An 11,488-nucleotide genomic window follows, 5' to 3' on the forward strand; every position below is an offset into this window, starting at 1 on the left:
ACACACTAGGGAGATCTCAAGCGTGCAGTTCATGCAAGACAGCCCAGGAATTTACAGGAACTGGAGGCTTTTTGCCAAGAAGAATGGGCAGCTTTACCATCTGAGAAAATAAAGAGCCTCATCCACAACTGCCACAAAAGACTTCAGGCTGTCATTGATGTTAGAGGGGGCAATACACAGTATTAAGAACTGGGGTATGTAAACTTTTGATCAGGGTCATTTGGATGTTTTTTGTTGTCATTATGATTTAAAAATAGAAAACACAGTTGTTTATCAATAAATGGCTTCACCCAACCAATAACCATGAGTGGGGGAAAAAGTTTGTGTTATCATTCATATTCTCTGAAAAAAGGCCAAGAAAGCAAAAATTCTGCTAGGGTATGTAAACTTATGAGCACAACTGTACATGAAGTCAGCTGTTAACAGTTACATTAAACAAGAGTGCTCCAAGAGCACAATATCCCCCGCTGGCAACTGTGCCATAACTCTGGTAAAATGTGACCCAATTTAACAAAATTGCAATATGCGTATTGACGACATATAACAAAGAATCCTACCAAGTTTTGTGAAATTCCAACCAAAAATTGTGAGAGGAGTGGATTTCAGAAGATGAGCACCCTTCCCAGGACGGACGGACAGACAGACATCGCCACGACATAATCCCCCTTTGGGCCTTTCGGCCAGCGGGGGATTAAAAAAAAAATTGTACGTCTCTTGTACTACATGCAAAATATTAACTCTTACCTATTGACCAAACATGAATGAATTTCTAGAGAATTGCCGAAAAGTAGGACTATTTCCTATAGACCCCTTGCACTGACGTCACATTTATGTTAGCAACTGTCGCTACCCTAGACCTGGGGAACAAGCGAACTTTACATACTGTTCACATACTGAAGCCAAGTGAAGATGTCCGACATCCATTGCTGTTGTCCTAAAGAAACAACAGCTAAAAAGCTTTACTACCTGATTACTTGGATAATCTTAGTCAGAAAGACATGAATGATAGATACACGTAGAAATTAGAGCTTATTGGTGGTCCTGATCTGTACAAAATTCCTTGAAACAACTGGAGTGACGGTGCAAATTTGTGGCCTAGCGTTAGCTACATGTTGGAATATACCTTCTTCATCTCATTATCTGTAGCCGCTTTATCCTGTTCTACAGGGTCGCAGGCAAGCTGGAGCCTATCCCAGCTGACTACGGGCGAGAGGCAGGGTACACCCTGGACAAGTCGCCAGGTCATAATATACCTTCTTTTCCCCAAAAAAGTCCTAACATGGAAGAACAGTTTAAAAAACTACAAAAGCAAGAAAACCTTTGTTTAAAGACTTTTTTTCCCCCTCAACATCAGCTTTTGGGAACAGAATGTTGTGAAAGCCAAAGCATTTACTCTCAAAGGACTCCTACCTGAACTGTGGGCTCGATGGTATTCCCGGCCCTCCATGTCTCAACAACCCTAAGGACTTATAGTTACAGAGCTATTTGCACACTATCATTTATACAATGTTACTTATTACTGTTAAAACAATATCTGAAGTGTTATTAGTAAAATAACATCTTGCTCTAGACTTTCAAATAATGTAAGATTTTATTTTAATTTTATCTAACAGTGGATGGTACAATAATTACAAACGCTAACAGAATCAACACATTCCAATTGTAGCTATAGTCATATAGGAACTATACTCACCCTTGTAATAATAATAATAATTTCAATGAACGGTTAATGTTCAGTTCCCTCTTAATTTATTCTCTATTCAAAAGGCATAACTGAATCACACAGGTTGATAAGTGTGTACTGGACAATAATAATTTTATCCAAAAGAGTTTTTCCTGCCTTAGTCGATTTATTTCCATTTCACATGCATGCAGCTGTTGTAAAGTGAAGTCTGTGTGTGTCGAACACTCTCGAACTGTGGGTTCATTACTACACTCTGGCTCCATGGTGACATTTTGCACAGGACTGGGTTCCTCTGATAACAGAAGTAAAGCTTCAGCGCTCTCTGCTCTTAATCTTTTCTATTCTTTCAGGATGTATCGTGCATGTCACTCCTTGTTGGATTTTTTACAGAGTTATGTCCGAGTTTGCTTGTTGCCCAGTCTGGGTTTTCCGTGTTGAATAAGGAAGCTGGTTCACCTGTGAAAATGAAATACTTTCATGAAGAAGCTAACTCGAATGTGAGCAGAAATAAAATGAGATTCTTAAACAAACTTTTCCATACTCATTTACGACTTTCTGTTGTTTTTAAAATACATTTTAAATACAATCGCGAATTTCTCTGGAGTTTTCATGCTTAGCTCCTCTCATCGTATTCTCTTTAACCACTAATTTCTTCACTGTTCTTGAAGCATTTACTTCTCTTTAACATTTTTCTTGATAGCGGTGAGATGGTAATACCTTTTGATCTAGTTCTCGATCTGAACAACCAAAAACAGCACAAAAATGAACCATACTGAAGACAGATTAAGCCTTGCTTAGACGAAAGACGGTGTCTGTTTGACCCCCAGGTGAAATTATCACGTGATGCGTGACATGCGCAAGGGGTCTATATAACAGTTTACAGCTGCTTCAGCCCTTGATGAACTATAAAAGCCCACTAGAGAAGATATGTGGAATATTTAGAAAAAGTAGCAACAGTTAATGTTCTGTCCCTTTTAAAATGTACTGTAAAATCAATAAACTCTCAGTGATGTCAATATTAATATATAACCTGTTTAGTCAGCCTAAATTTCATGAAATGTGTTTCTTGTGATTGAACATTTTAGTGGAATTAATTCAAAAGGATTGTATTATACATACAGGGATGGATCCAGACCGATACAACCGATGCATGTGCATCGGTCAGAAATATACGTGGAGTGCAAGGAATGCAATTTCGTGGAGTGCAAGGAATGCTGGGTAGAATGGGCACCCTTGGCATCAGGAATGATCAGGCGCACTTTCTGATTGGTTCGTCTCCACTCGGAGTACAACTGACAGTGGTAGCGGAATGACACCTGTGGACAAAGAACATTCACTCAAAAGGTGCTTCAGCTAAAATAAAGGAACAAATGTAATAATCTCAAATATTGTTACTCAGCCAAAACCTGAAAGTCTGCTTCTTTACTCTTGCGCTATGTAGCTAACAAGATGACTGCTATTAAGTTGGTCTCCGTTTTGCTTTTTAAGGTATTACTGATTAGTCGTAAACAGGTTTCTTTAAATATGACCGTAAATAATTACGAGACAGTAATTCTCGGGAGTATTTGAAGTTGAACCTGAACAACCTACTGCTATAAACGGAAGCGACGGCCGGAGCTGACGATGAGTCGGCATGTTTGCAGATTGAGGAAACCTCTGTTCCAAACCACAAAACACCTCTGCTGGTGTTACTCTGCACTACCAGTGGTAATTAGTAACAACTGGTCATATAAATCTACTAAATAGCAACTGCAATCTGCCCTCAGGAAAGCCATGCCCATAACATACAGCTTGAATTAAATTCCATCTATATGTTAAAAAAAAAATCCATCTATACTCATGTCACCAAACCATTAAGGAAAAAGTCAACCAGAACTGAGTTTATATTGAAGATGACCTCATTTACCAGATAATCTCAACCAGGTTTTGCACATTTTTAAAAGAACAATGCTACTCTTGTCCCTCAATCCTAATCCCTCGTCCTAATCCATGTCCAGTATTCATTTTTAAGTACAAACTGATTTTAACAGGTTAAACAAAAGAAAGACGCCTAATCCAAATCACTTTCTTTCTGCTACGGTTTAATCACTGTGCTGACGCCACTGCCTTTACAAACATCTTTAATGGCTCATTGAGACTGTGCTTAGTCTCCTAGCTCCATCAATCCAGCTGCAAAATCTTAACTTCAAGCCCACTGCTTTCACATCTGTGGCCATGAAAAACTGCCTGGAATTAAGGACACGACCACATATGGATCCACTACAGTCGGCCTACAGAGCCAAAGGATCTGATGTCATCAGTCTGGCACTCTTTCACATCCTGGAACATCTGGAGTCTCCCAACACCTATTCACTTCAGCTCGGTATTTAACACAGTAAATCCTGTGAAAACGTTCTTCAAATTCCAGCATCCTGCTCCTGGATATTAGTACTGCTACTAAAAAAATAACACAGATTTTAATATAAACAATACAAAATCACAAGTCCTGTCTCTCAGTGCAGGAAATCCCCAGGGTTGTGTTCCTACCCCCCTGTTCTCTATATTCACAAACAGTTGCACAAGTGCAGCTCAAATACACCAAAGAAGCCACCATTACTGGACTAGTTTCAGGAAATGAGGAGTCATCACACTATGATGTGGTCTGCATTGTAACATGGTGTGAAAATGATCTCATCCTCCAAAACCAAGATATAATGATCTGAGGAATTCGCCTAATCTCAAAGAGGCCATCAGAATCCAAAACCATCCAAAATTAATTATAGATTTAACTAAAACACGCATCAGGATCTCACTTAAATGGCATACAAACCCTTGCCACATAACCTCACACATTATCATCCATTTCTTTAGACAGTTAAAGAAGTGTAAAATATTCCAACAGCATCACTGTCTGATTATGATGGCAAGACCTGCTCACAAAAATAACTGGGTGTGACCTGCCATCTGTTTACTTCCTGTACACCAAACACATCAGGAAAATCACCCATTTTATCCAATTCGCGTCATATTTCAACTCCTTCCCTCTGACAGATATGTAAAGAAAAAAAACCTCAGGGGTGAAAATCAATGACATGTTGGAGTTATGTAGCTGGACCTGTTATCAAACTGAAAAAAAAACCCTGCTCTCTTCTTAAGACTTCCGCATGATGGAAGCTTACTGACCGTTACAAAGCACGGACACTGGAGATTCTTTCCATTAAATGTTAAATAAAAGGGTCCTTACTGAAGACCAAATCAATGATTGTGTTTTTCTTTTTAAATATAAAAACTTTTTAAAAATCAGTTTATTATTAGACTTAGATTACGTCTATTGAACTCCCTTGATCTGCTGAAGACCTTCCCTCCCCGCTGAGCCTATTGCTGGTCCCCCTATATTCATAACACCTGAGATAGTGGCTGAAGCAATGCAAAAGATGAAGCAAGGTAAAGCCCCCGGACCATTGGGCATGGTGAAATGAAATGCTTAAGGTATCACTTGAAGTCAGTTGTCCTATCCTATGCAACCTTACTAATACCATCATAGCTGAGAAAAAGATACCGGATGGCTGGACTGAGAGTTACATTATCAACTTGTACAAGGGGAAGGGAGACGCGACGGAGAGGGGGAACTACAGAGGTTTGAAGTTAACCGATCGTTGTCTGAAAGTCTGAGAGAGTTGTGGATAAAATCATTCGAGATATTGTGGATATTAAAGAGATGCAGTTTGGTTTTGTGAGTGGCAGAGGGGCAGCACGGTGGTGTAGTGGTTAGCGCTGTCGCCTCACAGCAAGAAGGTCCTGGGTTCAAGCCCCGGGGCCGGCGAGGGCCTTTCTGTGTGGAGTTTGCATGTTCTCCCCGTGTCCGCGTGGGTTTCCTCCGGGTGCTCCGGTTTCCCCCACAGTCCAAAGACATGCAGGTTAGGTTAACTGGTGACTCTAAATTGACTGTAGGTGTGAATGGTTGTCTGTGTCTATGTGTCAGCCCTGTGATGACCTGGCCAGGGTGTACCCCGCCTTTCGCCCGTAGTCAGCTGGGATAGGCTCCAGCTTACCTGCGACCCTGTAGAAGGATAAAGTGGCTAGAGATAATGAGATGAGATGAGTGGCAGAGGACCATGTGATGCAATCTTCATCTTAAGGCCATTACAAGAGAAGTACCTTGCCAAGGAAAGGAATGTTTACTTTGCCTTCGTTGATCTAGAGAAGGCCTTCGACTGTGTACCACATGGTGTACTATGGTGGGCAATGAGGCGACGAGGTGTGCCCAAGTGGCTGGTTGGTGTAGCCCAGTCAATGTATGCTAATGCAAAGAGCAGAGTTTGCATTAACAACTCCTTCAGTGAAGATTTTGATATCCAAGTTGGTATTCACCAAGGCTCTGTTTTAAGTCTGCTGCTGTTTGTCATAGTCATGGAGGCTTTATTCCATGAATTTTGCACTAGCTGCCCTTGGGAGTTGCTATACGCAGATTACCTAGTTTTAGCATCAGACTACCTAGATGATCTCCTGGAGAAGCTGTGTTTCTGGAGGTCTGGGCTTGAGGCAAAAGGGTTGTGGGTAAATATGGCCAGGACCAAGCTAATGATATCGGGCCCCAACCTAGGCTCTCTGAAGGACTCTGGCAAGCACCCTTGTGGTGTTTGTAAGAAGAGAGTTGGTATGAACTCCATCTTCTGCCACTGCTGTAAACATCAGGTTCACAAGAGGTGCACCGATACCAGTGGCAGACTGACTCCTGACCCTGGCTTTAAATGCAGCCATTGCCTTGGCACAACATGTGCTCCTCAACCATTACATGGTCGATGGGGCAAACTAGAGGTGGTTGACTCTTTGTTACCTAGAAGACTCCATCTCAGCTGGAGGTGGCTGAGAGGCTGCTACCATCACTCAAGTGAGAACTGCCTGGGGTAAATTCCATGAACTTCTACCCATCCTGACAAGCAAAAGCCTTTCCATGAGAACTGGGGCAGTATTTACTGCCAGCGAGTGCTGAGCCCTAAAGAAGGCTGACTTTTGTAGATTGCAAAGGAATGAGCAATCAGTGGTCAGGTGGATTTGCAGAGTGAGAGGAGACAATAACATCCCAACCTCTTCCCTGCTTGAATGGCTTGAAATTGCAGACTTGAAGACAGTCATTTCAGGCAGATGTCTAAGATGGTTTGGACACATGCAACACAGCAATTCGTGGATTGCCAAGGTGACCAGCCTTAGCGTGGAGGGACGGGTGCCTAGGGACAGGCCATGAAAAACCTGGGTGGAGGTCATCCAGAGTGACCTCCGTGAATACAAGCTGGAGGCCTTTGACACATTGGCTAGACTGGGATGGAAAAGAAAAAACAAAATTGCCATGCAATGTCATACCCGCCTCCCGGTGGAGAAGTAAAACCAGCTAGTAGTAATAGTAGTAGTAGTAGGTGTGTGTAGGGGGTATGAGAGAGAGAGGAGAAGAGAGGAAAAAAAGAGTGGCACCACTGGAAAGCTGGCAATTTTCTAGTGTGTGTGTGTGTGTGTGTGTGTGTGTGCTTTGCCTTTTTCCCTTCCTGCAAGGGTACAATCACCTCACCCTGAGTTTACTGTGTCCTTGAGCTGCACAGTGTCACACTCAAATAAAGAATGAGGAAGCGATCTTACCCAAAATCTGTGTGATATTTCGCAAAAAAATAGATGCAGTTTTAAATGTGAGCATCTTTGTTCCACTGCAAAAATAAAGAATGGTGAGCGCTGGGCATGTCTCAGCTGATTGACCATATCGGTTATGCAAGTTTGGTTCTGAGCCAAACCATTTTGTTTAGGTGAGCTTTTAAACAGTGTTTTGTAGTGTGTGCAGGTAGTCAAGCAGACATTACCAGGGTCCAGAGGACATAGATGGTGAACAGAGCGATGGTAAGCGCGATGAGGCCTACTGCCTCCAGACGACTGTTGAAGTGTAGGTGGTCCTGAGCCCCTCGCAGGCACAGCCAGCCTGATATGGCTGCCAGGGGCGTAATGAACAGGAAGCACACCATGTCACAGAACAGTGTGCGCTTCTCGTTTCTCGGCCCAGGGTCCTTAAGCCACTGTAGATAAACAAGGGGAAAGTAATTTAAACGTGGATTAAGCACAGATTGTGTAGCTCAGTGGTTCCGCACTTTGTAACAGTTTTCCTGATCAACAAAACTAATGAATTAAAGTCAAATATAATCTAGGTTAATGAGCTTACTAAGGAAAAACAAAAATGTGCAATGCTATAATGTTCTATATGAGTGATTCCACGCTTATGGGTACTGAAATGGGGACATGAACTTATTTTTAAAAATTCACCTAAAACCATTTCTTTTTTTTTTACCATCAGGTCACAAAACATGTAATCTTTAATGAATGATATGTTAAAAGATAACTTTAATTTTCTGAGATGTAATAAAAACATATTTATATGCCAAAGTCAGAACATAACAGAAGTGTTGTGGACATATATATTCTCAATTTTAACAATGTAGAATTACTTTTTGAAACATAGGAAGGTGATGTTTTAGCAAATATAATTAATAAACATGTGTAGTAGAATAAACATACACATTCTTTCAATAAGATTAACATGGTATATAGCTAGATTGTAATTAATTTGTAACAGACGCGAGATGGACAATCGTAACAGAAGTAATGTAACAGACATCATTTTGGAACTCATAGGCTTGACTTTGGCATATAAATATGTTTTTATTACATCTCAGAAAATTAAAGTTATCTTTTAACATATCATTCATTAAAGATTACATGTTTTGTGACCTGATGGTAAAAAAAGGTGAATTATTTAGGTTTATTTATTGGATTATTTAGGTAAATAAGTTCATGTCCCCATTTCAGTACCCATAAGCGTGGAATCACTCATATGCAAAATTACCAACTTTGTTCTATTTCGTGCACAGTGAGTAGGGCACCATTTCCAGCACTTTGATGCTGTAACTTTATGGCATAGTTATCTTGGACAAAAGCACTGGCTGTGTCTCAAACAGTTTACTTTGCACAGTATGTGTTATACATTCAAGTACAGTATATAGTGCACAGTATGCCACGGAGACACAGCTACTATTTTGTGCTTAGTGTAATATGGTATCAACAGGACAACAAGAGGTGTGACTGTTTAAATTCATACAATTTAATAACTTTGAACACACTAAAATCTGGGTTACTTTACAAAGTAATTTATTTAAAGGTGAGATTATGTAGTTTCATGAGGTTTTTGGAAGCATGTAGGAGAAGATTTTGGCACGTGCTTATGGAAGAGATTTGGAGTAAGCCTGGATAAGCTCTGGACCCACCATGACCCTGACCAGGATAAAGCGGTGACTGAAGATGAATGAGTGAATGAATGAGTTGAGTGAGACTGATTTCCTTAATCTGATGGCTGATCAAATACATTTTGGGTAAGTGCTACATTTGATTTCTCACTGAACCTTCCAAACATTTTTTTAAACCAAAAGTTAAGGATTGTGTTGTTGCATCCTGGTGAGAAATACCCTGAACAAGCTTGCACCATTTCTTGGAAGAAAAACCTTTCATTGTTTCAATCTTAACAACACATCTCAAAAATCTACACATATTAGCCATCCAAATCACATGTTTCATGTCACAGTGTTAATTATTGAATCACAGCATCCCTTATGTGTTTGTGACAGTTATGCACATTGACCTTAAATAGGATTTTACAAATTAACTGCCACTTGGCTACAAAATCAACAATACCAAAACACTAAACACCAGGAGTTCAATCTCATACATGCCCACACCACCACCTCATTCCCACCCACGAACAGCTAGAAATAAGTCATGTTACCTCTGTGAGAGGCCTCGGCCTGCGCTCGATGGTGAACTCTGTGTGACACAGCTCGCAGTAGCTGGTGTTGGAGGAAGACAGCCACTTCTCCAAGCAGCTCTTGTGCACTGTACCCAGTGTGCCAGTGCAGTCACATGGCGAAAGGAGCCCTTCACTGTTGGCCCCCTCATGGCAGATCCGGCAAATTGGACCATCACTGAGAGAAAGAGTTTAATGTAGTTTTTTTGTTAGCTTTTAGTTAGACTGCCCCTGAAATCAAAATGGCTATTTCAACATTTTTGTACCTGTCCCCTAGTGTTCTGGACACCAATACAATATACAAAACATCGAGAAGAAATTTTTTTAAATTGTTGCAAATATGCTCATTTTTCAATTTTATAGTTTGCCACTTCCTGGAATTTTTTTTTATTTTTGATGACTCAACCTGGATTAGTCGTGTGCTCATCTAACTAAATGTCCTCAATAACAAACATGTCCTAAAGCTCTTCAGCAGCAGTCATGGTTTGTTGGTGTGGTTTTGGTTGTGCATGTTCCTACACAATAGATCCTTTTCAAACCATCCCTTTAGATCACCTCGAGCTCAGACACATGCCACTCAGCTCACCTCTGTGTGCCCAGGGCTTTAATGACAGTGGAGAGCAGGCGTCCGTCTTTAGCCGTGACCTGTGTGACGTACTGCGCCCTGCGATCATCTGACTCCTCCACGGTTTTGGACAGGGCAGCATTGCCAGAGCAGTCGCACAGCGAGCCTGGCAGGTGGCAACACTCCCCTGTTGTCATGTCTGATCCGTCCAGGGGGACAGAGGACCTCTGCTCCCTCAAATCAGGTGACTCGGGTCCTAGAGCTTCACAGAGAAACCCAACAAGAGTGGCATTTGAATAAAAAAGGCACTTATAGTTTACATTATTCTGAGACTTCCTGGATCATAACTGCTCATCCCGTTTGCTTTATCTAAGAAACACAGACAGAGAGACAGACACACACACACACACAGTGGTTACTAAAACCTCTCACTGACTCAATCAAGCATTATTTGTGAGGGACAGAAATGAAGACTTTCTCAGCATATAGTAAACATCGTATATTAAAGTGACCTAAATAAATGATCATTAAAGAAATAACGTTATTTAGCCACATAAGCTAAACAAGGCCAATTAGTTTTGCAAGGCAGTCATACCAAAACAAGGAGAAGCAGAGCTAGTTAGCTAAATCAGCTAATACCATCTTCCTAACTACAGATTAAGACCACGTACATTTGAATGCCAAATAACCGAACAAGAAATGTAAACGTCGATGCAAAATTCGTTATGCTTGGTGTTCACAGCTATAAAACAGTCTAAGACTAGCCGGCACCGCTAGCTAGCTTAGCTTAGCTTAGCTTAGCTTAATACGCTACCTGAAATAATACTACACTTTTTACCACCATAACAGCTCGTAAAAATTCAACCTCTCACCTTTTGTAGTTTCATATTTGTTTATCCTGTCAAGCCCTTAATTCCTTAAAATAAAAACAATGAGCTGTAAGGTTACAAATAACTCCTCTTGTTTTGGCCTGGCTATCCTCCAGACTGAGTTATTTTCCAGTCTGACAGACGGACCGTCGGCCTCCTCCGACGGTTCCAATTTCTGCTCAGCGTACGCAAAAAGCGTAAAGGGGAACATTTTTTGTTCTACTTTACTCACGGCGAGTGCGTTAATCCTCTTTGTGAATTGCAGTAATATGGGAAGTGTAGTTCGTATGTCCAAGAATGCTGAACATGAACTACAATTCACTCTGGCTGGTCTGAAAAGCGCTACACCGAAAAAATACTATTCCCATATATTATATTTTTGTTGGCGAACTTATTTCAATTATTAATGAATAATAACAATGTAATAATAATTCATATAGCGAAGGGTTTCACAGATGAGAGCTAAAACAAAGACTATAAAGTAAAGAATAAAACACTTGAGGTCAGGCTCTTATGGAAAATAATCAATGACAGTTGATGTGTGATGTCATAGTGTGGTC

The 11,488-nt window shown here is 40.8% G+C and overlaps 1 protein-coding gene across 1 annotated transcript; it reads right to left on the reverse strand.

Annotated features, from left to right (window-relative positions):
* Nucleotides 1-1,572: 1,572 nt before the first annotated feature.
* On the reverse strand, nt 1,573-11,115 carry LOC132899463 (E3 ubiquitin-protein ligase MARCHF2). Its single transcript, XM_060941346.1, has 6 exons — nt 10,932-11,115; nt 10,081-10,321; nt 9,477-9,672; nt 7,510-7,719; nt 2,804-3,000; nt 1,573-2,140 (listed from the first exon to the last, which is right to left on the reverse strand). Exons 2-6 carry the CDS (start codon nt 10,254-10,256, stop codon nt 2,137-2,139), a joined length of 783 nt encoding a protein of 260 aa, XP_060797329.1. The 5' UTR covers nt 10,257-10,321; nt 10,932-11,115; the 3' UTR covers nt 1,573-2,136.
* Between the last annotated feature and the right edge of the window lie 373 nt (nt 11,116-11,488).

Source organism: Neoarius graeffei, chromosome 15 (genome assembly GCF_027579695.1).
Source record: "Neoarius graeffei isolate fNeoGra1 chromosome 15, fNeoGra1.pri, whole genome shotgun sequence".
Classification (NCBI taxonomy): Eukaryota; Metazoa; Chordata; class Actinopteri; order Siluriformes; family Ariidae; genus Neoarius; species Neoarius graeffei.

What these genes read in the sequence shown, in the direction of transcription:
- LOC132899463 (XM_060941346.1), bottom strand. Translation starts at nt 10,256, where the DNA reads ATGACAACAGGGGAGTGTTGCCACCTGCCAGGCTCGCTGTGCGACTGC. An exon ending in AAAGCCCTGGGCACACAGAG is followed by an intron (nt 9,673 to 10,080) that starts GTGAGCTGAGTG and finishes TCTTTCTCTCAG; the next exon opens with TGATGGTCCAATTTGCCGGA. An exon ending in TCTATGTCCTCTGGACCCTG is followed by an intron (nt 3,001 to 7,509) that starts GTAATGTCTGCT and finishes CTTTGTCCACAG; the next exon opens with GTGTCATTCCGCTACCACTG.